Source organism: Theropithecus gelada, chromosome 8 (assembly GCF_003255815.1).
Source record: "Theropithecus gelada isolate Dixy chromosome 8, Tgel_1.0, whole genome shotgun sequence".
Taxonomy (NCBI): Eukaryota; Metazoa; Chordata; class Mammalia; order Primates; family Cercopithecidae; genus Theropithecus; species Theropithecus gelada.
In genome coordinates, this window is record NC_037676.1 from 72,816,912 (window position 1) to 72,844,347 (window position 27,436).

At 37.0% G+C, this 27,436-nt stretch overlaps 1 protein-coding gene across 4 annotated transcripts in view; it reads right to left on the reverse strand.

Annotated features, from left to right (window-relative positions):
- Positions 1–357: 357 nt before the first annotated feature.
- The window catches only part of TRAM1 (translocation associated membrane protein 1), a 32,821-nt gene continuing 5,742 nt past the window's right edge, over positions 358–27,436 (reverse strand). For all 4 annotated transcript variants that reach the window (XM_025393546.1, XM_025393548.1, XM_025393550.1 and 1 more), the window contains 10 exons: positions 24,621–24,684; positions 22,749–22,870; positions 22,510–22,626; positions 20,865–20,923; positions 19,093–19,177; positions 11,652–11,722; positions 11,441–11,545; positions 10,290–10,433; positions 9,814–9,974; positions 358–1,920 (listed from right to left, as the gene is read on the reverse strand). In XM_025393546.1, the coding sequence (XP_025249331.1) occupies positions 1,847–1,920; positions 9,814–9,974; positions 10,290–10,433; positions 11,441–11,545; positions 11,652–11,722; positions 19,093–19,177; positions 20,865–20,923; positions 22,510–22,626; positions 22,749–22,870; positions 24,621–24,684 (1,002 nt within the window). In that variant the 3' untranslated portion in view covers positions 358–1,846. The remainder of the gene's footprint in view (positions 1,921–9,813; positions 9,975–10,289; positions 10,434–11,440; positions 11,546–11,651; positions 11,723–19,092; positions 19,178–20,864; positions 20,924–22,509; positions 22,627–22,748; positions 22,871–24,620; positions 24,685–27,436) is intronic.

Sequence of the window (27,436 nt, forward strand, 5' to 3'; positions counted from 1 at the left end):
CAGAAAATTCTACAGGCAAATAAGGTGGGAAATACTGCATATTATACCCACACTGCCAACATTCTTGGTGCACCAGGGAACACATTTGCATATTAACGACTGAATGGTCCCATAATAAAGAGACACCTTTAGGTTAGTTCAATCCAGTGATTCCCAGATTTATTTGGTTATGACCATCTATTCCCCCAGTAGTCCTCACCAATATTCTGTGGAATGAATCTGTTTATTTGCAGAACACACTTTTGAAAAGGGTTATTCTGAATATCTATAAAGTGTTTTAAATATGGTACATTTTAATGAGGTTATATACCAAAATAGCATAAACACCAACAATGACAGAAACATCCAGGATGCAACTTGTGAAAGTAAAAATTTTTATTTTGATTGATTTCTCAATGTATAGTTCAGTATAATGCCAGTTTTTAATGGCAAAGATTTGGTTCCACTGAAACTCCATAATGCTACAGAGAGCTACTACTTTTTCCAGGAAGTAGGTAAACAGCTGGAAAGAAAAAGGACAACTTCCTAGCAGCATGGCAACTTAAACTGCAGATCTAATAGGTCTGCAACGTTTACACTAAAAATGGCACAAACAGCTGGTGACACAAGTGAGAAATGGGGAACAAGATGTGAACACTGAAAGGAACAATATATATACTGCAAATACAATGAATAAACCAAATGTAGCTATACGGATCTTAAAGGATAATTATAGAAAAGGGAACCAAATATTTTCCTCAAATGCTTTTTAGAGCCTTTCTGTAGAGATACAAATATATATATATATATATTTATCCAAAAATATGTTTTATACAGATAAATGTTTCTCAATTAAAGATGGGACCAAAGCTATAGGTATAACATAAAGCACATTGTCTTTTGTAAGACTATTTATCCACCTGAATTTTCAATTTCTTTAAAGTTAGTGCATTAAATGTTTTCCAAATATAATTACCTGACATTCTTTTTATAGATATAAATCAAGTAGGCATTATGTTTTAAAAGGGTTTGCAGTTAAACTTTTCTAAGATGCTGTGCATATTAAACTTATTATGAGCCCCATTAAGAATCATTATTAATAAACATATCAAAAAGGGCTATATAAGTCCGATTTTCCTGTTCATAGTAAATATTTTCTGATTTCCAGGTTACAAGTATTGAAAATGCACAAGAAAGATTTTACTTCACAAGTACTTTTAAGAATATACTTTGATTTAATATGTATGTCAATAAAACTCCACATGTTGTAACCATTATGTTTTTGTTTTTAAAATGGGGATGTAATACTAATAACCACTACCTATAAAATGAAGCACACAATTGTTTTGGTGATTTTACAAATCTTTTTTTCCAGGTGTAAAGGTTACAAAAATTCCTAAAAATTAGAGAACACTGAAAACATATTAAAGTTTGACATCCAACTTTATAGTAGTTCCATTTTACCCTGAAAGATAACTTAAAAAATATGGCCTTCTTAGAATAGGCCACTCTGCTATTATAAAAAATTGGTGACAGCAAGAAATTGTATCACTGATATGTGGAATTTTTGTAAATAGTTTTCTCTCCAAATCATTAGAAAAATGTTCAAAAATAAAAACAAAATAAAATATGGTGGTGGTCCCTAAACTATTTGAAGGCAGGTAGCTTAGTCTAAGCTAAAATATTTTTTTCATTCATAGCAATAATCCTCCCCTCAAATGCCCATTAAAAAAATGCATGAAACAGTACAATAGCAAAAATCAAAGAGCACAGACTGTATTTTAAAGAACAGAAAAATCTCTAATGCTGAAAGATATAGTAGAAAGCAGATTTCTTTGGGGACATTAATCAATTAGTTTATAATTCATTATGAAGATTTCTCTTTTCTATTCCGGGGAGAGTCTGCTACATTTGAAGTTAATGTTCCATTTACACCATTTTCTGCAAAAAGAAAAGAATCTGTGTTACTCTTTTATAAATAAATGCAAGTAATAATCTTTATATGTAAACATACCTTCAGAAAAGAAAATGTAAAATCCAATATATACTCAGGTGAAATTTATTTGCCAGTATTTAACCAATCACAAAACCTGGTAACATGTTTAACACAATGAACTGAAAGTAGCAAATTAAAAGAAAACTACTATTAAAAGCAGAAAAAAGTGACAGGACAGAAAACTATTTCAAAAGTTACAAGAATTTAAAAATAGTAATCAAGAGAAATACCTTCTGTAGAAATAAACTTTTCACATTTGACAGCAAAGTCCTTGGGGATATTTGTTTACAACATGCTAAAGTTGGCGTTTAGGATAATTCCCATGTGAAGGGGTGTATTACGGCCTTCTTTTTATTTATTTATGTTACTGTTGTTTTTTCAGACAGGGTCGCACTCTGTCACCAAGGCTTGAGTGCAGTGGCATGATCACGGCTCAATGTAGTCTTGAACTCCTGGGGACAAGTGATGCTCCCACCTCAGCCTCCCAAATAGCTGGGACTACAGACATGTGCCACCACATCTGGCTAATGTAATGGCCTTCTTCAAACTATGATGGAGTAACAAATGTCTCACTGACTCTCTCTCCAAAAATATAAGAGTTGCATACAGAAATGGATGTTTGAGGCAGGGATAATGGCTTGCACCTATAATCACAGCACAAGTGGAATCCAAGCACAGATATCATTGAACTGAATAATAATGAAAAAGACATAATGAAACCTGTGAAATACAGACTGGGCACGGTAGATCACGCCTGTAATCCCAGCACTTTGGGAGGTAGACGTGGGCGGCACCTGAGGTCAGGAGTTCAAGATCAGCCTGGCCAACGTGGTGAAACGCCATCTCTACTAAAAATACAAAAATTAGCTGGGTGTGGTGGTGGGTGCCTGTAATCCTGGCTACCTGGGAGGCAGGAGAATCACTTGAGCCCAGGAGGCGAAGGTTGCAGTGAGCTGAGATCCCACCACTGCACTCCAGCCTGGGCAATAGAGCTAGACTCCATCTCAAAAAAACAAAACAAAACAAAACAAAAAACTTGTGAAATACTGTTAAAGCGGTGTTGAAAAGTTTACCCTTAACTGAATGTAACTGACAAGAGATACAAATTAGTGCTCCAAAGATCCAGCTCAAGAAGGTAAATCACAAACAAAACCGCAAATTAAACCCAATGAAAGGGAAAGAATAGAAATCAATGATCCAGAAAAGACACAACTAGGAAAATCAACACAAAAAGACAAATGTTGGTTTTGACTGACAGAAGAAAACATAAAAGGCTTACGTTATTAACACAAGAAATGAAAAACAGGAATCACTCCTCATTTACAGGCGTTAACAGGATAATGAAGTTCATATGAATAATTTTATGCCAATGTATTTGCAAATTTATTATGAACTAGACAAATTCCTTGAAAAACACTATTTACCAAAAGAGAAACAACTAAGAAACAGAAAATGTGAATAATAGTATTATCTTTTTTTTTTTTTTTCTGAGACAGGGTCTCATTCTGTTATCCCAGCTGGAGTCCAGCAACATGATCTCCACTCACTGCAACCTCCACCTCTCAGTGATGGCAGTAGCAGCCCGTATGGAGTGGCTATTGCCATGACATTGGCTGTAGTGTGGGAGGTGCAGCCAGGGCTGCATACTTCACATAGCTAGCAGGAGCCCCATCCCTTTCAGAGGTGGAGGGGTGGGAGCCCTGCACTCCTGGGCGCAGCTGCAGCCACCCAGCTGTAGCCCTTGGGGGCCCAGGAAGCCCCACTGCCTCTGCAGGCTTGGAAGTGCCTGCTCCCGCTGCCTGGCCACTCTGCAACTCCTGGCATCCACTACTATTTTGGAGTGAAGGTGAGACTGATCATGGGATTAGAGCAGCGCTGATATGCCAGCTCCCTGCTCCCTTGGCCATCAGGACTGTGGGTGCTGACAAGCATGAGAGGGAGGCCGAGGGGGGCTGAGGGCAGCTTGGTGTGGGCCTGCAGGCATCTCTTGGCATGACCAGCCTAGGCACCATGGATGGTAGGTTGATGGCAGCAGGAAGCAGAGAGCTTCCTCGGCAGAAAGGCATGGGCCCCTGGTGAAGCCCCCCTCTTCAAGCCAGGGACGGCCTGAAACCTGGGGGCCCGGCCGCCAGTTCCATGGACTAGAGTGAGAACTTATAGTGCTTTTTCTGGTCCTGCCCATGGACCAATCATTATGCACTTCCTCCTCCCTGAAGCTTATAAAAATCCTGGACTCAGCCAGACTTGGGCAGATGATGAGACTGTGGATAGGAGCTAACCATGAGGGCTACACAGATGATGAGATGACTTGCCTGTGGAAAGGAGCTAACCAGATCTCCTAAGAACTGTTTCGCCTCTCAATGAACCTCCTCTCTGCCTTGCTCACCTTCCAGTTGCCTGTGTACCTCATTCTTCCTGGATGTAGGACAAGAACTTGGGACCTGCTGAATGGCGGGACTAAAAGGGCTGTAGCACAAACAAGGCTGAAACATGCCCCCCTGCTCACCACACTGCGCATGACAAGAAACAGAGAAGAACTGTGGTCCTTTGGGAAGCCCAGATCTAGGGGCTCCCTGAGGCAGTGCTGTGACACCCTCTTTGGGGTTCTGTGGTTCTGGCCACCTCCAAACTCTGGGGATACCACCACGTTCCTCTTGTCCAGTCATGGATGCCTGCAGTGGAAGCCACATGCAGTACATCTGGTCCAGCTGCAGCCTCACACACAGCCAGCACCTGTGCTGGTGCCTAGAGCTGCCTGCCCCGCAGCAGAAGCCTGTGTGCCTGGCTGTGCGCAGTGGCTAGACCTTGTGCGTGCTTGCCCACACACCCCCTGCTGCTCCGCCTCTGGCTCATGCTTGGCAGGTGTGGGATCTGGGCCAGCAGCTCAAGTCAAGCACAGCCTGTCAGGCTGAGTAGGTGGAATGAGCCCAGAGGGTGTAAGCAATACTCAGGCAGAAGGCACCACCAGTCATAGAGGTTTCCAGCTGCTGAAGTGACACCTCAAGGGTTACATTAGGATCAAGGGATCCTCCCACCTCAGCCTCCCAAGTACTGGGACTACAGGCGTGCACCACCATTCCTGGTTCATTTTTGTATGTTTTTGTAAAGATGGGGTTTCGCCATGTTGCCCAGGTTGGTCTTGAACTCCTGGGCTCAAGTGATCCACTCACCTCAGCCTCCCAAAGTGCTGGGTGCCCAGCCAATTGGTTGAGTCTGGTGGGCAGATCACTTCGGTATAGGAGTTTGAGACTATCTTGGGTGACATGGTGAAATCCCATCTCTACAAAAAACACAAAAACTAGTGGTGTGGTGACATGTGCCTGTAGCCCCAGCTACTCAGGAGGTTGAGGTGGGAGGATTGCTTGAGCCCATAAAGTTGAGGCTGCAGTGAGCCAAGATCATGCCACTGCACTCCAGTCTGGGTGACAAAGCAAGGCCCTGTTTCGGAAAAAAAGAAGACTCTAGGTCAGAGGGCTTAGTTGGTGAACACTTCCAAACACTTAGATGCAAAAATCCTAATGAAATAATGAAAAAGGGAATTCTGCAAAAGTGATGTACAATGGTCTCCCCTTATTTGCAGTGTTGCTTTCCATGTTTCAGTTACCCACAGTCAACCATGGTCTGAAAATAGGTGAGTACTATATAATATTTTGAGAGAGAAAAATACCACATTCAATTAACTTTTGCTACAATATGCTGTTACATGTGACTAATTTATAAATAAAACTTTATCATAGCTGTATTAGGAGAAAACATAGTATACAGAGTCATACACCACTTAACAGGCTATGTTTTAAGAAATGTGTCAGGCAATTTCATCATTGTGTGAACATCACAGAATGTACTTCCACAAATCTAGATGGTAGAGCCTACCACACACCCAGGCTGTATGTTATAGCCTATTGCTCCTAGGCTAAAAACCTGCACAGCATGTTACTGTATGGAATATTGTAGGCAACTGTAATACAGTGGTAACTATGTATGCATCTAAACATATCTAAACATAGAAATGGTGTAGGAGAAATACAGTATAATTTTATAGGACCAGTGTCATAAATGAGTCATGTATGCACATATATTGTATAGCTGTTGACTGAAATGTCATTATTTAGCACATGACTATATAGAGTTTGATACCACCCCTGGATTCAGGCATCCATTGGAGGTTTTGGAATGTATTCCCCCAGGGAGACTACTGTATTATCACCAACTTGGATGCATGTCAGAAATGCAAAATTATTTTAACATTGATAGTCAATGCAATTCACAACATTAACAGAATAAAGAAAAACTCTATGACTAAATGTTGCAGAAAAAGCATTTCTTAACATTCTACAAGTCATGGACACAAACTCTTAGTAAAAAATATAATACAAGAGAACTGAGTAAAGGGCATCTACAAAACATTCTTAATAATGAACTACCGAAAGGTCTCCCTCTTATATGAGGAACAAGAGTATTCATTTCTTGTATTCAATATTATGGTATAGTCCTAGCTAGTGTAATACAGGAAGAAAATGAAAAGGTATAATATTTATAGATGATATAACTGTATATTTTAGTGTAAACTTTAAGTGAATTAGGAAGATTTTTTCAATACATGGATAGTATCTTAAAGAAAACAAATGGCATTACTACATAACAAATAGTTAAAATTGTTTTTTAAAAAAAGCATGTATATTAGCTTAAAAAAGAAAATATCTGAGAATAAGTTTAATGAAAAATGTATGATATTCCTATACAGAAACCTATAAAATATCTCCTTCAACAACTCTTCCACTGTTTCTTGGCATTTTGGCTAAGATCAAGTGAAGAACTCTTCCAAAAAACAGAAAAGGAAAAAACACTGCCCAGTTCGTTCTATGAAGCCAGTACTATCTTGATACTAAAACCAGACAAGGATGTTACAAGAAAAATACACACCAGTATCTTTTATGAATACAGACACAAAAAAACCTCAACAAAATACTTGCATACCAAATCCATCAAGAGATAAAAAGGATCATACACCATAACCAAGTGAAATTTATCCCAGGAATGTAACATTTGTTTAACATCTGAAAATCAATGTAATCTATAATACCAACAGAAAAAATTAAGAAAACCCCACGAGGTTATCTTAATAGATGCAGGAAAAAAAGCAGTTGACAAAATCTAACAACCTTCCATGACAAAAATAAACAAACCAGGAATCAGAGGGGAACTTCCTCAACCTGATAAAGGTCACTTATGAAAAACCCATAGCTAACATCATACTTAATGGTATAAGACTGGACGGATGCCTACCCCTAAGATCAAAAACAAGACAAGGATGTCTGCTCTATTTCTGTTCAACACTTGAGGTTCTAGACAGGGCAATTTGGCAAGAAAATGCAATAGAAAACATCCAGACTTCCCACCAAAAAACAAAAAACAAAAACCTATTTGAATAAATAAATTCAGCAAGGTTGCAGGATACAAGATCAATATACAAAAGTGAATTGTATTTCATATACACTGGCAATGAAGAATCTGAAAATGGAATTAAGAAGATGGTTCTATTTTACAACAGCATCCAAAAGAATAGGGTTAAATTTAACGAACTGCAAGATGTATACACTGATAACTATAATTGAAAGAGATTAAAGATCTAAATAAACAGACATTCATGTTCATACTCTGCATATCAACCTACAGATTGAAGGTAATCCATACCAAAACCCCAGCTGGCTTTTTTGCAGAAACTGACAAGCTCATTATAAAATTCATATTAAAATGGCTGGGTAAGGTGGCATGTGCCTATAGTCCCAGCAACTTGGGAGGCTGAGATGGGAGAATCCCTTGAGCCTAAGTGTTCAAGTCTAGCCTGGGCAACACAGCAAGATCCTGTCATTTAAATAAAAACTCATATGGAAATGTAAGAAACCCAGAATAACCAAAACATCATGAAAAAGAACAACATTGGGGACTCACATTACCTGCTTTCAAAACTTACTACAAAGCTACAGTAATCAAGAGAGTGTGGTATTGGCATAAGAATCGATCTACCAATAAATGCAATAGAATTCATGATCCAGAAATAAACTTTTTTAAATAATGATTTTTGAAAAGGGTATCAAGACAGTTCAATAGTGAAGGAGTCTTTTTAACAAATGGCACAAGGACAACTGAATATCAGGATGTTAAACTGAGTGTAAAAATAGTATAGCCACTTCAAAGAACAGTTTGGCAGTTCCCTCAAAATGTTAAACATAGTTACAGCATGACTTGGAAATTCCATTCCTATGCATGTACCCAAGAGAATGAAAACACATGTTCGAACAAAAACTTGCACCTAAATGTTCACAGCATCATTATTAATAATAGCCAAAAAGTAAAAGGCACTCAAATGTCCATCAAATGATGAATGGATAAACAAAACATGGTATATATCCATACAATAAGGTTCCACACAATGGAATATTATTTGGCTGTAAAAACAAATGAAGTCTTTATATATGCTATGACATGGATGAACCTCAAAACATTATCTAATTGCAAAAGACCACATATCACATGGTTCTGTTTACATGAAATGTCCAGAAAAGGCCAATCCTTAGAGACAGAAAATAGATTAGAGAGTACTGGAGCAGAACGAAGGGGGAAATGTGAAGTGATGCTAATGGGCATGGGGTTTTTTTTGCAGTGATAAAAATATTCCGGAATTAGATAGTGGTTTGCACAATTTTGTGAACATCTGTTAAAAGTGACTGAAATGTATACTTTAAAGGGTAAACCTTATTGTATGTGAATTACATCCCATTAAAGCTATTAAAAATATTACTTGGAGAAATGAAAGACAACCTAAATAAACAGAGGTATATATCAGGTTGAAATAGTTATCCCTAAATTGATCTATAGATGTGATGTTATTTCAACTCTATCCCAGCAATTTTTGTGGAAATTGACCAGGTTGTACAATTTTTTTTTTTTTTTCTAAAGAGGCACTGTGTTGCCCAGGCTGGAGTGCAGTAGCTCTTCACAGGCACGATCATTGTGTACTGCAACCCTGAACTCTGGGTTCGAGTGATCCTCCTGCCTCAGCCTCCTGAATAGCTGGACTACAGGCACCCCCCACTGCACCCAGCTCAAATTGTACTAAAATGTATTAAGAAAATGCAAAGGGCCAAGACTTGCTGGGACAAACGTGAAAAAAAAAAAACAAAAAACAGGCTGGAGGATGTAAATTATCAGGTATTAATACTTAGAAAAGAGTAAACCAGAGTGGACGTATTCTAAAAACTGGAACTTCCTGTGTTACAGCTCTAAGCATAATACCATATACACACTGAAAAAATTAACTGTAGTATCAATGCATTTTCAATTTTTGCAAAAGCCATAAAGAGAAAACAGGTTAAATGAAGGCTTAAAGACAAAGAATCAAGCAATCAGAAGTTATAAAAAAAAAAAAAAAAAAAAAAAAGCTATTCCACTTGGGACAAATGGGCAGATGGGAAGAGGTTGTGAACAGCTTTTTAAAATGTGAATAAGATGCTTGAAAACAAACGACCATCCTCTAGTTTAGTTATTCACTAAACCTGTCCATAAAGTTTGGTCTAAAGTGGCTCAAAGGTAACCAAGAAGGGAAAACTTGTCAAAGAGAAATTTAGTGGACAGCTTTTGAGGGGAGTAACTGAGTTTCCTCATCCAAGGGATCACCCAATTGTGGCATGCAGTAAGATTACTTTGCCTCTAATTTTGTTAAAAAGCAGAATAATATTTTCTTTATAAGACCTTCAAACTAATAAGTAAGATCCCACAACAAATTTTTTAAAAGTTTTCTACTTCTATGAGTTTTTCATTGCTTACTAAATACAAACCTGTTCCTTTTTTAGAAGATCTGCCTTTAGTTACTGTTGGTTTCTTCTTCACAGCTGGTGCCTGAAAAGCAGAATGTTCCCTCCACCTCCGAAGCTGAAAATTAATGAACTTCCACATCATGAATGCTTGAGTAATGCAAATGGATGCCAGAACAGCAATTCTAAGAAATATTAAGAAATCAAAAGTTACAGTGTATAAAAAACAATGCCACTGAATACATTCTATCTTCTTTAATAGTATTTAGTAATAATTTTGAGAAAATTGTATTATCAGTGCATTAATAATTTATCCTAAAAGTTAAACGCTTTAGTACTTCACTTTAGACATGTAAAATAGCAAAAGGTATGAAATAAAATCAAATGAGTATTTTCCCCAACCTCATATTCATCCTTTTTTTAGATGATTCAACATAGAGAAACTGATAATATATATTATCTAGCTGTATAAAGTGAAAAAAAAGTTAAATTGATTATACCTAACAGCCAACACATTGAAGTTTCCAGTACTGAAATCCAGCTTCTGATTCTCTGCTCTTGCAAGGCCAAAACCAACAGTCAGTACTGAAAGAATTAAAGTCAGAAGTCTTCCAAAAACAAAAAGAACTGCCCACAGAGAAAATCTGCAAGAAAAAGACTGTAAGTCAAATTCCTGAAATCTCAAAAACAAGATTCTATTAGAAATTAGATTCCTAAGTCAGGCGTGGTGGCAGACGCCTGTAATCCCAGCTACTTGGGGGGCTGAGGCAGGAGAATCGCTTGAAACCAGAAGGTGGAAGTTGCAGTGAGCCGAGATCGTGCAACTGCACTCCAGCCTGGGCAACAACAGCGAAACTCCCTCTCAAAATAAATAAATAAAAAAAAAGAAACTAGATTCCTATTAAGTAAAGGCATATTAAAATAGCATTTCTTATTCTGCAAAAAAGAATTTTGTGTCAAATATCTGGGAAAGCCTATATACCACACTCAAAGAGATATAACACATACTAGCCTATTTAAATTTCTAAAAAAATCCAGTAAATAAATGTTTAATTTTCTGTTTAGCTTATCTCTTTTCTTGTGTAAGAACTATTAATGTTCCTCAGAACTACTAGTATTCAGAATAATTTTGGAAAATGTTGGACAAAACAAGCCAAAAAAGTTGTGTTATAAAGAACAGGATGCCTAATTCTCAATTAAGAGTCCCAGTTTTACTTTTTTAAAGACAACTTTGCACTAATTACAAGTTATACCTCTCCAATTCTGTTTTCAGTTCAATTTCCCCATCAATATATTTTAGTTATCTATAAGGCTAATTATCTATTGTTTCATTTTCTTCTGAGAGTTCACTTCTCTATCACTCCTCCAAAAGAAAAACGATTCAATAAACAAAGTAGAAGTTATAACAGAAAAGTAAACCCACAAAGTCTTCAAAATTGCAAGATATAATTCAGTATCTCTCTAGCTGAGAAAGGCTCCATTTTAGAGAGTAAAATACAAAGTCTGAATAGAGAAATAATTTCATTTTATTTAAAGCGGCTACTAATCGCTTAAAAAGTAATATAATGGCCAAAAGCCATGGATCTTGGCAATGTCAGGCAATGACTTTAAATACTTACTACACGAGAAATAGAATGGCTAAACAACTTACCCTTTCTGATACTTTTCATTGCTAAAATAAAACAGGCGGGAAATGTGGAAAAGAAATTCAACAAAATAATGTAGCACCAGAAGAACAAGTCCTAGATGATTCAAGCTGTTAAAAGAGCAAATTGAAAATGGGAAGATTAATTACCAATTAAGACAGGTCAGCATACTATCTGCCCAGCCTACTTACACACCCATGAAATATCCCAACTCACTTCAAAAGGTAAGCTCCAGCAATGTGGAAGAGGTAAAGACCAATGTAGACAAGCTGACGAGGAATATCCTCCTGTAAAAAATACATTATAGATTAAAACATGCTAAAACATTCCTTTCCTTTTTTTAAGAGGTGGGGTCTTGCTACGTTGCCCAGGCTGGTCTCAAACCCTTGGACTCAAGAGATCTCCCAACTATGGCCTTCCAAAGGGTTAGGATTTCAGGTGTGACCCACTGTGCTTGGCTCATTTCTGCTCTTTAAGAGTAAGTGAAAAATGCAGAAGTAGGAGATCTGAAAGCTATTCTGCCCTCACCCCACCCCAATCTCTCATCCTCAATTAGGTATATAGCATTAGCAAGTCACTTAACCTCTGCTGGCTTCAGTTATTTCATCCATAAAATGTGAATACTTAGATTTGCTTCAATCAGATAAACTCAAAATCCCCTTTAGAGCTAAGATCTACGGCTCTTGTTTCTAATGAACATGTATTAAATGACACAATATTAACCATAGTTACATGCTGACAATTTGATGTTCCTCTAATATTAAAATTGTTATGTTTATAGTAGTAGAGACACTTTTGTCTACCTAAAACAGCATTCACATTTTCAGCTCATGCTTTAGTCCCTTGTCAGTCAACACAAGTTTAACATTTTTTATTCTCATTTATACTACTCCTTAATTGTATATTATTTTTCCTCAATTACTTCGTAAGCCCAAGTACCTAGATTTTATTTTTACTTCTTTTTTTCTCCCACAGTTATCTAGCTGAGCTGGTTATCTCAGAAACAGTATTTTTAGAAAACACAAATCAAGACCCACTAGTGGGGCCAGGTGTGATGGTTCATGCCCGTAATCCCAGCACTCTGGGAGGCCGAGGTGCGAGGATCACTTGAGACCAGGAGTTTGAGATCAACCTGGGCAATACAGCAAGACCCCGTCTCTACAAAAACTACAATTAGCTGGGTGTGATGGTCCCAGCTACTCAGGAGGCAGACATGGGAGGAGCATCACTTGAACACAGGAGTTCGAGGTACAGTAAGCTATGATCATGTCACTATACTCCAGCTTGGGTGACAGAGCAAGATTCTGTCTCTTAAAAAAAGACCTACTAGTGGATCATGAAATCAATTTTGGGGTCACACCAGCATCTTTTAAAACATGAAATAAAATAGAAAATGTGACCAGGTACCGTGACTCACACTTCTCATCCCAGCACTTTGGGAGGCTGAGACAGGAGGATTGTTTGAAGCTGGGAGTTTGAGTCTAGCCTGGGCAACATAGAGAGACCCCACCTCTACAATTTTTTTTTTTTTTAAATTAGCCAGGCATGGTGGCATGTGCCTGTAGTCCTAGCTACTTGGGGAGCTGAGGCAGAAAGATTGCTTGAGCCCAGGAGTTCAAGGATGCAGTGAGTTAGGACTGCATGACTGCGCTCCAGCCTGGGTGGCAGAGCGAGACCCTGTCTCAAAAAAAAAAAAAAAGAAAGAAAAAGCAAATGCTAGAGTATATAGCACATTGTATTATGAAAATTCTATTCCACATTTTACACACACACACACATACACACACACACAAAATGAATTATGATGTAAAAAGTTTTCATCTTTGGTTGCAGTAAAAATGTTTACAAAACACTGACAGTGATAAGCTCAACAGGCCAGCCTACTGACTGATGAAACACCTATACCTCATTTCTAATTTCCTTTGTTTTCTTCGTATATATATTTACAAGGATTGTATTAGTCTAGTGAGTACTATTCATGTTCTACAGTTACTAATTAGAACGACGGAAATGCTGGGTTGCTGCTGGCAGGCTGAACCGTGTTCTTCTGCAGCCTCACTAAACTTATCTCTTGCATTTAGCATAGTTAGGTTCAGGTCCATTGGTCCTCCATTTCTCTGTGTTTCAGTATAGACAGCGACTTCACCAAATCTTCTGAGGAGGAGAGATTTTTTAAAGTCTACTTTTGAATTGGAAAACTCTTCTCTAGTAAGAATGGCGCAAAGATCAAGCGTTAGGTAGAACATAAGACAGTCTGAATATTACTATTTACAGTACTGTATTTTGGGACTCTTAGCAAAATTGATACCAAGTTTACTGTCATTCTTCCAACTGAAGAGAGACGTATCTCTGAAAGTAGACAGTCTTAAGATCCTCTCTACATAATTTGTAAATTTCCAATGAAATATTTCAGCTTACAAAAGGAAGGAGAAAGGGTGTTGAGATAACACGCAACCACAAGGGAACCTCTTCTCTCCCATTATAATAATTTCAGAAAAGCTCACTTGTAGTATTATCAATGCAATTTGACGTACAATGCATGTAGAAGTGCCACTATATATATGCCACTGTTTCCCAGTGTGGTGTGTACATTGGTACTGAACAAAATGATTGTACACAGTACACAATGAAATACTTTTATTTAACTGTAACTAAAATTTTAAATAAAGTATTTTACGCCGAGCATGGTGGATCATGCCGGTAATAACAGCCCTTTGGGAGGCTGATGAAGGTGGATTGCTTGAGCCCAGGAGTTCAAAAACCAGCCTTGGCAACATGGCGAAACCCCATCTCTAAAAAAATACAAAAATTAGCCAAGCATGGTGGTTCGTGCCTGTACTTCCAGCCACTCGGGAGGCTGAAGTAGTAGGATTGCTTAAGCCTGGCAGGTTGAGGCTGCAGCTGCAGTGAGCTGTGACTGTGGCCACTGCACTCCAGCATGGGTGACGGAGCAAGACCTTGTCTCAAAACAAAACAAAAACCCAAAATATTTTGTTATTTAATATACCTTAATAATTAAAATGTCAAAAGTATGAATTAGTAGTATGTGAATATGGCAAAGCAGGAAGGTAGCCACATAAATGACTAGGTATGAGAAATATTGCCACATTCTTTCATGTGTGTTACTCAATGCTCCAAATTTCAGAGGAGAAAACAGACCAAGAAAACCCTTAAAACTTATGAGGGGAGCTTTTTAGTTTTTAACTGTTGATTAAACTCATTTCATGGCATAAAAACTTGAGTAAGGCAATGTTAAAAAAAAAAAAAAAAACTAATTTGCTGGAAAAACCATAATGCAATGTAACTACTTAGGAGGATTTTTTTTTTTAATAATTTAAAAGAAATCCAACTAAGTTTTTAAAATTGACACTGGTCAATTAGCAGAGAACCTAAGCTGCCTACTCCTTTCTTCTCTGATGAGACTAAAAACACTATTACAAATTACAAACAAACAAAGTTTCAAAAAGCCATTCCATTTCTGACCTTTTATCTTTAAATTTCAACCCAATTAGATGAAGCACAGTTGTGCTTGACATTAGCTAAGGACAAATCCATAGAGTTTCTTTCCTAAGTTCAGGTTCAACTTTGTATCTTAGCACTGTACCTTCTTTTTAAAAAATAGAAACATGGTCTCACCATGTTACTTAGGCTGGAGTGCAGTGGCTGTTCACAGGTGAATTTATGGTGCACTGTAGCCTCCAACTCCAGGGCTCAAGTGATCCAGCTATTTCAACCTCCTGAGTAACTGGGACTACAGGCACCCACCACTGTGCCCAGGAGCCTTACCTTTCTGATAGCCAACCGAGTCAGTAATAATAGAGGGTAAAATGCCATCACTAGGTTCCATCTTCACAACCATCAAATGCCTATGCAAAAGTTTTAAAAATAGTATCTATTGCTTTCAAAAAGATAGGATTATCAAGAAACCTTTTTCTAAGTAATGGTCCATTCAGCTTTGCACCAACTGACCAGTGTCTCTAAAACAGTGTTTGTACACTCAAAGCCTACCACAGAAAAAGTAAAAATGAGTAAGAGAATGGGTAGTTAAATACTTGTGTCACTTACTAGCCGAGGGACCTTAGGCAAGCTAATTAATCTCTCTGTATAATGGGGATAACAACAACAATAATACCAAAAAAAAAAAAAAAAAAAAAAAAGAGATGAGTAGAATACCTCAAGGGGTGGTAGGAATTGTGGCTAACTTAACACAATTCCCAAATTGTGTTCCCAAATGATTACAAAAAATACATGGAAGTAGGGGTAGTGTACCGTTAGTTTTATTTTATTTTTTAGAGACGAGTCTCATTACATTGCCCAGGCTGGTCTCAAACTCCTGGAATCAAGCCATCCCCTTGCCTCAGCCTCCCCAGTAGCCAGGACTACAGGTGTGTGCCACCATGTCTGGCTTACCATGATTTTTAAAATGAGAAATTTTATCTAGAAAATGGCTACTTTTTAGCATCCCTGTGGTAGGCCAGCCTCCTGCAATGTCCTCTATTTCCTCTGGGGTTACAGCCCTGATGGCACAGTGTTCACATGTCTGAGGCCAACAACAAAGCCTTGCCTAGCACCAGCAGCATGGTCTCTGGATGTACACATTTACATGGGTTCTGGGGAAAGGGAGAGAACAGCGAAGGCTGGGAGAAATCATAGCAAATTCTAAAATCGTAAATAACTTCAAGTGCCATTTTCAGTTGTTATTCCAATATCTTTTTATTAAAAAATATAACATACTTTAAAAAATCTATTTTTAAAAAAAACACATTTCTTGACTACACTATACTGAAAAATAAACAAAGCTGAATATCACATATATGCCCCAAATATAAGGCAAAGATTTCCCCCCAAACCTCAGATGGTACACCTTGTAATTAAATCTTTACAAAGCTCTTGCATTATAGAGCTCTGTATTAATTATCTTGAACAAATGTTTGTGTAAGACACATACAGCTGAAAACTTCAATCAATGTCATTTTTAAAGGTTTATAAGGTCTAATAAAGGAACCAGTGAGACAGAAGATGATGTTATGATGTGGAAAAAATGTCATCAGATTAAAAAAAGTGGTTCTAGTGATGATGAATGACAGATACTAACATCAAAGTTGCATATGAAAAGTGTAATGTAACTTTCATGAAGTAGGAAGGGGGAAAATACTATTTCTAATACTTTATACGATATGCAATTATATGTACAAATAATTATACGTATGTATAATTAAACTAAAATTGAATATTAGAAACATTTGGCTATTTCATGACTTCCCTAAAAGCTCATATATTCAAGATGTCTAAGAAATATTTTGAATCTTCTCATCGGCAAAAGGGATAACTGTTTATATACACAGTATACATAATTTAAGTTTCTCCTTGAAAGAAACTAAGTTTTTTGTGACTAACACACCTCTTGAACTGCTACTAACAGCGTTCCTTTCTTTCCTATTTGTCTGTACGATTGGTTCAAAACAATCACTGTACTAGTTTCTTCCAGTAAAGAGTTCCAAAAATAATTTTCATAGAGTAAATTTTAAGAAACTGTTTAACACATATGCAGCTGCTACTTTCAAATTATGTTAATTACTTGAAACAGTTACTTTCAACTGTCATATGCAGGTGTTAAAAATAGTTTCAGTTAAGTTCTAAGTTATGCAAATTATTCCATAAAAATTAGATTGCATTTCTGGAGAAGTGCCATCTGGCAGGAACTGATAAGAAAAGAGTTTCAGGAACTAAAATGAACAATTACTTTGAAATGTCCCTCCTAACTTACCATAGTCAGTGAACAAGATATAGACATGGATTAATAATGAAATCCAGAGGTATCTGTTCCTAAGTATACAAATACCTGAAGAAGGCTTTACATATCTGAGCCATGCTACTAAGACATCAAGAAACTATGATACTCTCAGTAGCGCTGTCCAACGGAACTTTCTGCAATCATGGAAATGTTCCGTGTCTCCTCTGTTCAAAATGGTACATACTAGCCACAGTAGCTAATAAGCACTTGAAATGTGGCTAGTGGGGACAAAAAGGTCAGTTTCACTTTTCTTTTTTTAAGTTCACGTAGATGTGACTAGTAGTTACCATTCTGGACAGTACAGCTCCACAATACCTACGATTCACATTAGGAGCTTACTAAACATGGAAGGGCTACTGGAATCTGGGTCTAACAATTTTATCTGAAGACAGTTCTAAGTGAAGCGTTTAAAAATGGAAGATCTTCATCCTATTCCTTATGATCAATATAGCTGGAGAAACAATCTACTTTATAAAAGAAATCAGCATAAAAAGAACTTAAGTGCCATAGCATATGGCCTCTAATTTGGTGCTGTTTTCTAATCCTAGCAGACAACACAAATGACAATGACGACAGATACACAGAACACAGACAAGAAACAGTAGCAAATCAAGTGCCTAGTCCATGAATTAACTATTTGTAGCACACATAAAAATAGTGTTTTATGGCTTTTGAGTAGGCAAAGATAAACTAGTCACCAGACTGGCTGTCACACTTTTACTCCAGAAGATTTGTCAAAGGGGATTTAAAAAAACAAAAAAACATTTTAAATGCGGGAAAATGTAAACATATATACAACAGACAGAAAAGATTCTGACACACCCATAACTCAATCATTATTAATAAACGACCAAACTTGTTTCATCTGTATCCCTCTTTACTTTCCTTCACCTGGTATTATTTTGAAGTAAAATCCCACAAAGGATTTCATATATGAGAATTAAAAAAAAAAAAAACCAAAAAAAACCTCCCAGAAAAAAGGGAAATGAAAGTACTTGATTAATTTATCCGAGGGAAGAGGTATTCCAGGAAAAAGAAGTGATGTGCTGGGATTACAAAACTAGAGACTATCAGTGTGCACGAAGCATAAGGAGCGAGCAGAGGAAGAGGTCCCCGGAAGACAGTGGCGATGGGAGAAACTCTCAGGGCACAGTTGAAAAGCATTACTCTAGTTTAAAATAATAGGGAGCCAATACTGGCTTCAGAGGAGACAGGGTAAAGAAAATGACTTTTGTGATAGCATGGAAACCTGACTTCAGAAGCACTGAGGGTAAAACTAGGAAGGAGGATTTTGCAGTGCTCCAGCAGTTTACGTATTTGTTCAAATAAAACAAACAAATATCCTTCCCACATGCTAAAAAGGGAATGCTCTACCCATTTCAGGAGAAGCTTTGCTGGTAAATATTTAAATATATTTTACTTTTTTTTCCAATACTGAATTTTGCTTTAGGACTTACACACAGAACTGTTAGTTGTAATGTGTCTAATCCTTTTTAGCTCACTTGTGAAATAATTTGCTAAGAATATCAGTAAGATAAAACAAATATTACATTTAAAAATTTGTTTAAATTTTAATTTACATTACCACTAATATAATTTTAAGACAAGACATTAACATATCAAATGTAAAAAAATCTAAGCTAAAGTACTGACTGAAGGTGTTTTTTTTTTCCCCAAAAAATGCTTAAGGATTTTAGGCTTTGTAGAAAGGGGGTTGGTGGGAGAATGATGGGGTAAGAGTTTAGGTAAGAAGAATGGAGGAAGGGCAAACATGTAAGGAAATACTTAATTTTAGAAAAATTTTTCCAAAAAAAAAAAAAAAAAAGACAAGACATTTTTTAACACTACAAAATCCCAGCTTACTTTTTTGGTTTTCTGGAAGTAGAGTTCAGGAAAAGCATGAAGCCAGTAAGCCAGCTGTGATATGTAGAAAAACTTCATTTGAAACCTGTACAACACAAGAAAATGAAGAGAATCTTTTAAAGCATAATTTTTTTTAAGAAACAGTAAACAAATACTGGAAATCAGGATATACTAAGTAACTATCTTTGTGTTATCATCTTTGTGTTATCATTCCATACAGTATCTGTGCACCTTTAAACAACTCTTCAACAACTGCTTTCCCCATTTCCCTGTGACAGTCCCACCATTGGACAAGATCCCTGGATTAAACAGCAGGCAAAGATACTATCTGCAGAAAGCTATTGACATGTAAGCCAGCAGAGAGGAGTCAGAGCCCCTATTAGTTCATTAATACTGACTAGTATGTCATGTTAGCTACTGAAAACATAACCCACACGTCTACACAGTTTCATCAAGACAAGAAGGGGAAAAAGACTGACACAAAAGCAAAGGCTCATAGGTTAATAATCACCTGAAACTGAAATAATCCCAATTTCAAATACCCTCTTTTTTTTTTTTCTTAGGCAAATGTGGTAACTGTACCTGGTTGGAACATGGAAAAAGCCTCAAATAAATGGAGGCAGAGCTAGGATTAAAGAGAGTCAGAATAAGGCATACCAGGGCTCTCCAGGAGCTATATCATAATCAGTCTAGAACTAGTACTCTTCTCTTGACATTATATTCCTCTAGCCCTTCTACTTCCTCTTTATTCTCCCCTCTCCCTCTCCTCCAGAAGTCTATAATAGAAAACACAAAGCCAATCTAATTTCTCGGCAGTGGGGGTGGAGGGAATACGGTCCCACATAAATACAATATTTACAAAGTTTGTTGAACTAATAAAACTTTAGAAATCAGAGTATGATTCAGTAGAGTGGGTATTACTTCTGGACTTAAAATATCCACAGTCACGTTATTCTCTTCTTTCCTTCATATCTTCTCCCTTCTCCAATTCTCACATCACAATGTATTTACTAAATACTGTCTAGGTGACAAGCACCTGCACCGTATCCAGCACAATGAAGGATATAAAATAATTTTTACTGCTACCAAGGCACATATAGTCTCAGTGGCTATGGGCACAATGCAAGACTTACAAAAATGAGACAATTATAGAACAATCAAAACAATATATGGACACTACATAAAACATCTACCAAAATGACAAATTTGGGGATACTAAAGACCAATACAGGCTAAAGTAGCAAGGAAAATTAATATAGAATAGTTGTACTAGAGCTGGGCTCCAAAAATGAATTATTCAGACGTCTTTGTAACCACTGAGCACTTTAACCTAGCAGCACTGTACAAACTAGAGAAATAAACAAAGAAACAATCCCTAACCTCAAGAAGTTTATAATAGAAGAGAGTAAGAAGGGAAGATGTCAAAAGAGACAGAGGGTGTGGAAAAACAAAAGGAGCAAAAGTATAGAGAAGATGGAGTCATAAAAAGGAGAAAGGATAAGTGAAAAGAAAGGAAAAGAAGCGAGTACCAAATTAAGATTATGTTAAAATCAGTTGTCTCAAGCTTACAAAGAAGTTGAAAAGATTAGAATAGAAACATTAAAAAAAGGTACACAGCGTTTTTTTTTCTTATGGCAGTGGGACTGTCAAAGACATATTTTCATCTATTTTATGCATTTGCCTAAGGTCCTAACGAGAATAACAATGAATTCTGATTAATAGCGACATGACCATGGTTCTTAACAAAGAAAGGGCTGCTAAAAATGACTTACGTCATCAGGTTATGGGGATAAGCCCTCCATAAGATAGTTGGGTCTGAGATGTAGTTTTCCTAAGAAAGAAGATACAAACATTAACCTGTGAGCATAATGCAAACTTCTTGGAAAATAAGACATTACTTTCATTTCTCAAACATTTACAGTTCCCCACAGTAGGTTGCAAAGAGTCCACTGACGTCAAACTCCTTAGTTGTTTTAGTTATTTTCAATCCAATTTGAGTTGGTTACTTGAGCAAAGTGAAAATCAATGATATAAATGAGATATGGAATCAAGTAAGAAACAATTCCTGGCCCTAAAAAATCTTTCAATCCCGTAGAATAAAAATACACGTAGACAAACATAAAACCACCAATAAGAGGCACAATAGCGACCAGGAGAGAAGAATTTTGTCTTGGGTAATCCGAAGATTTCAGGAAAAGTTTGTAGCATCTGACAGGAGACAAAGGATCAGGGCACTACCGAGTTTTATGGAATTACATCAATAAAATACTGCCCCAATTTTTTTCTTAGATAATCAGATCTATTCAGTGAGAATTACTGTATACGTAAAAAAAAAAAGATTAAAAAAATCTAAAGTGATTTTTGTAAGAGTATTTTCCCACAGAAGTATAACTTTTATATTTTTTTTAAAAAAATTTATAATAGTTTTCAAACTAAAATTTACATATTACCTATAAAGTATTATTAAAGCAGTAGAGTAAAATCGAATGAGCAATGGAATAAAAAGCTGAATTTTAATCTACCTCCAACATGAAGTGCTTTACCCTGGAAAACTCCTGTTATTCATCTCTAATACAGTGATTAAAAAGAATTATGTGTCTGACAAACTCAAAAGTATGTAAAGTATGGAACACCATATAAATTTAAGGGATTATTATCACTAACATTAAAGCAAATACTGCCTTTTTCTCATTAGTAATAGTGACATAACTAAAGGTTTTGATTGCCATAACTGAAAAGTTATAGAACATTTAAGAAGCTTGGAAAACACTGGGGCTGTTTCTAAAGGAGGAAATGACTGTGAACATTACAACTCATGTAACCTAGTAGGAGTATCACTCACATCTTAATGCTTTTTGCTGATACAGAGGTATCTGTAAATCACAACAAGTTATAAAAGTAAGGCTGGGCATGGTGGCTCAAGTCTGTAATCCCAGCACTTTGGGAGGCGGAGGCGGGTGGATCACTAGGTCAGTTCGAGACCATCCTGGCTAACATGGTGAAACCCTGTCTCTACTAAAAATACAAAAATTAGCTGGGCGTGGTGGTGTGTATCTGTAGTCCCAGCTACTTGGGAAGCTGAGGCAAGAGAATCGCTTGAACCCGGGAGGCAGAGGTTGCAGGGAGCCGAGATTGTGTCACTGCACTCCAGCCTGGCGACAGAGCAAGACTCTGTCTCAAAAAAAAAAAAAAAAAAAAGATATAAAAGTAACATTCAGAGTGACTAAAAATGAATAAGCCTTTCTGAAACAGTAAACATAGATTTTTTTCTGTATAAAAAATACCTAAAAGAGATTTATCACTGAAACTCTTAACTTATGCTAGTTCATTAGCAGAGTTCCTAATCTTAGATAAGGAAGGAGAACAACAGCCTAAGACGACATACTTAAAAGAGATGAGAATGAATGACATACTTACAGAGATTAGAATGAATGTGCCCCAAACACAGGCAAAAAGGTAGAATGCACTAAGCTGACCAGATTCATTAAACTTGCTGTGTTTCGTTTTGGAGAAGTGCATTCGCCTGTTAATTTTCTAAAAATAAAAACAGCCATTAGTAATTAAGAATAAATTATAAATTATATTTAATATATGACTATCAGATTATGGAGAGCTAGTACTTTATAAGGTATAGATTTCCAAGACTGCATACTTACATCCAACATATACTCTTGAATAACAGCATGAATAATTATTGCCACTAGCATGTAGAAGAAAACTGTAGCCAAATCTTTGATACCATAGTAATAAAGGGACGCTGATTCAGTAGCTTGTTCTTCTGAAGACCAAAAAGGACACAAATACACAAAAATATATATAAGGTTATAAAAACAGCATTAAGTACAAGTTATAGAAACAAAGAAGAATAACCTAATAAAAAAGTTCTATAGAAACATCATAAATAACATGGTCTTGGACATCTTGAGTCTTAGGGGGGCAATGAAAATCAAGACTATCTAGAAATCTAAAGCTTTAGAAATTACTTACAAAGATTTGACACGTTAGTCACAGCCACCAAAGACCAAAAAAGAGGGAAGAGGACGCCACACTCAATAAACTGATACTATCACAGGGGTATAAATTAGGTTGATAAAGTTATACTTAGCCTATTGACCTATTTTTTGCAAAGGGCTTTTGAAACTTTCTACTTCTACTTTCAAACTACACACTAAATTATGATTCTGATGGAAAAGCTGATTTGACCTGTATTTGATTTAGTTTTGATCTATAAGCAGCAGAGATAAAGGCAACTACTAAAGTTGTTTTTAATCCTTACAATTGCTATAATTTTTCAAAAACAAATCTTTATCAAATACTTGTGAATTGATGACACTTATTCTCAAACTTTACGTTTATGGGGAACATATATGTAAAAGAGCTTTATTCTTCTCTCGCAAATTCAAATTTCAAAACAGTATTGTAGTTTTGAGTAACCTGATAACTAAATCACTAAATTAAATATTTTCAAAACTATACATAACTGAACAAAAACCCAACTCAGGGGCTAGGTGCAGTGGCTCAACCGTGTAATCCCAACACCTAGGGAGGCAAGGATTGCTGGAGGCCCAAATTCAAGACTGACCTAGGTAGTACAGTGAGACTCCATCTCTACAGTAAATTGAAAAATTAGCTGGGTATGGTGGTGTGCCCTTGTATTCCCAGCTCCTGGGGAGGCTGACTCAGGAGGATCATTTCAGCCCAGAAGCCGGAGGCTGCAGTGAGCTATGATCACGCCACAGCACTCCTGCTTAGGCAAATTTGGCAAGCCCCTATCGTCTCTTAAAAATACACACATAAACCACCACCACAACAAAAAACCCCCAACTAAATGGGGTATACTACATTATCTTACATTTTAAACAAAAAACTGTGCAGGTTTACTGCCTAAACCAAAGAATACCCCATCCCTCGCCCATGCTAGTTAATTATATCACTGTATTAAATTACAATCAACTTCTAAGAAACACCTAATTTTTACATAGATTAAGAAATAACATTTTAGAAATAAAACCTAATAGTTTGGATGCTGTTACCAGATAATTCCTAGAGTTTACGAACACATTTTCTGGAATCAAAATAATTGTTAAAAGTAGAGCACAAGAAAAAGTGAAAATAATCTTAGAAGGATTGCTATTACAGGTCCAAAATGTAACTTGCAGAAAAACTAAATCTGCCATTGTGCTTTTAGAAGCCTTGAATGAACAATGACATTTAAACAAATTTTAAAAATATCTTTTCTTATAATTTTCTTAGGAAAAAATCAGAAGGCAGAGAAAGCAAAACAAAATTCTTTTATGGAATTTCAAGTCCATTCACAAAAATACATAGTAAACAGAAAACATATATAGGGTAAAGTTAATCAAAAACATCAGATCTTGTATTACAAAATGATCAAAATAACATTCAGTCACATCATGGATGAGATCTCTGACGATTACTTAATGCAGGACCTAGTATTCATGAAAATTTCCAAGTTTGTTCAACTGAATTTCTATTTACGTAGAAAATTCTTAGTGTAAATTACCTACCTGTTGCGGGGAGGGTGACATTGTACTGAAGAGTAACAAAAATGATAGAAGCTTTTGCCGTTATCTAGAAAGAAGGAACAAAAGATCAAGTCAATTTGTGACCCTCTCCCAAATAACAGATCAGGGGCAAAAACTTTACAAAATCTGTCCCTAAATCGAAGCACCAACGGCCCTCTAGTTCCTGTGGAACCCTGACAGACACAATGGAAATTACTGATTACCAAGGAGTTAATGTAATTCACCAGAATACTCTTCTGTGGTTTAGGTAAGATTGTGTAACTCATCCTTAACTTTAAGATTTCAAAAGACATTTTCTGCAGTTCCAGAAAACAGTTATTTGACAAATAATGATTCTCTACTCTAGCCCTATACAATGAATAAAAAGTTCCTATTAAGACAAATTTTAAGTATAAATTAATAAAATAAAAGGATGCACAGTTAGCATGAGAAAAGCAGATCAAATATAGTGTCTGTGGTGTGGGTGTGTTAGTATCCCACACACCTAGCATAGTTAAGTGGTCAGTAACTGTTTAACTGACCTGACTACTGGTAAAAGTAAATTGGTCAGAACAGAAAAATGGAATGCTTACCCAATCTTTACAGGCACCAGGCAAAGTGCTAGACAAAAAAGGAGGAGATGAAGATGGATAAAATAATCCCTAATGACAAGGAGCTCCATTGTGTGAAGAGTATAGGTAAACAAACTGTTATAATACTGTAGAATAAGCGCTAACAGCTTGCACTGTGGGTACTTGGGATAAACAATGAGCTTTGTTGGTTTTTTTTTCTGGGGTAGAATGAAATGAAGGAGTTACGCTTTGCTGGAAAATGGGCGTTCCCTAGGTTCACAAAGGGGGATGAAGAGGACAGTACAGATAGAAGACACAGAGCATGGCAAGGTCAAGTAGCAGTGAACACAAGGCCAGGCATAGGATGCACATCAGGAAGTGTTAGAAAAGACTAGAAATGTTATTGAGTGCTAGAAAGGACCCTATTTTTTGAGTTAAGTAGTTTAGATTTCATTTTTGCACAACTGGAGAATTTTGAGGATGGGAAAGTTCATTTATGCCTTTTAGAAGGATTGCTGTCTGTGACCTGCTAAGTGGTCTCCCAGGCCCCTTCAGATCCATTCTCCACACTGCAACTAGAATGATTTTCTGATCACGTTATCACATCCCCCTTCCTACCTGTTAAAAATCCTTCACTAGATTCCCATCTTTCTAGGAGAATGCGACCACAGGACTCCACGGTCTGACTCCTCCCTCTGCCTCTGCAGCCTCAATCTCAGACCACTTCCTCCTGCTCCCTTGCCTCCTGCAGCACCTTCTACCACAGGGTCTCTGCACATGCTGTTCTATCTAAAATACGGTTGGAAAATCTTTCCCATCAGATCTCAGCTGCATCACACCTTTTCAAGGAAGTCTCCCTGCCTTCCTAGAGTAGGTCATTTCCTTTGTTAGATTATCTCAGAGAACTGTGTTCCTTTCCTTCAAAACCATACTCTGGCTTGATTATATTAATAATTTCTGTCTCGCCCATTAGAATGTAAGCTCCAATAGAACTGGGACCATGCCTGTTTCCACTCATCACTAGATTTTCAGAGCCCAGCAAGGGGCCTGGTACATATTAGGTAATTAATCAATATCGCTGAATAAATATCAGTTAAAGTACAAACCGGAGTGAGCATGCACCCAAGAATGAAACTTCTGCAAGAGACCACATGAAAGATAATGAGGCCTGAACTAAGACAGTGACTGTGGGATAGAGAGGCACTCAGAAGACAAAATAAGGTTTGGTAAGCTAGAAGAAAGAGTACAAGGTTATTTATTGATACCTACAGCTGAGATTTCTGCGAGATGTGCAGTAAGGCAGCTAAAACCTAAGTCTAGAATTCAGTAGGGAGAATCTAGCTTAAATAAAGATTTGGGAGTCTCTTTTTACAGATAATAGCTGAAGCTGTGAAAATACATAAATCATATATGGGGAGTGCACAGTATTTGTAGAGAAGTAGGACAACATCAGATCTATGGAGAGAACAGGGAAAAAAGCAAAATCTTCAAGTCCCTGAAACTAAGAAAAAATGGTCAGAGAGACAGAAAAAGAAATAAAGAGAGCTTGGAGTCCCAAAAGCCAAAGGGGAAACATTTCTAAAAGGTGGGGTTAATAAAGTCAAAGTTTCAAAACAGACGTGGGAGGAAAGAGAACAACAGACCAGACAATTAAAGAAGTCATCAGTGGTCACGGCTTGAGTGATTCCAACTAAGTAGTGAGAGCAGGAGCTGCATCACAGTAGATTGAAGAACACAGAGGCACAAAGTGGTATCCAGTAGATGCCAGGTCAAAATTTATGTTGTTTTTAGGTTAGGAGAGATTGAGCTTGTGGGGGGCAACAGTGAAGGCACCAGGGAAAAGGGAGAAGTTAAACACACAGGATAGAAAGAGAACAACGGATGGAGGCATATGGTAGGGAACAGAATTGTAAGGACTGAGTATTGCACTCTTGAACAACTTTTCCTCTTAGATGGGAAGAAGGCAGTAATGGACGGGACAGATAAGTTCAAAAGACAAGAAAATAAGGAAAACCGCACTTGATAAACTTTTATTTTCCCTGTATGGGAAAAAAGCAATGCCACATATTAAGCATAATGGGGATGTGAATGATGACTATTTAAATAGTTCCCATAGGGAAAGGAGATGGCCAGGGAAAGTAAAAAGATCCCGGATGCGAACGTCTGAGGTTAGAAACCTTTCATTTGCAATATTATCTACCAGCATAAGTATGACTTTCTCTGGGAACTGAGAGGCATAGAAAAGGC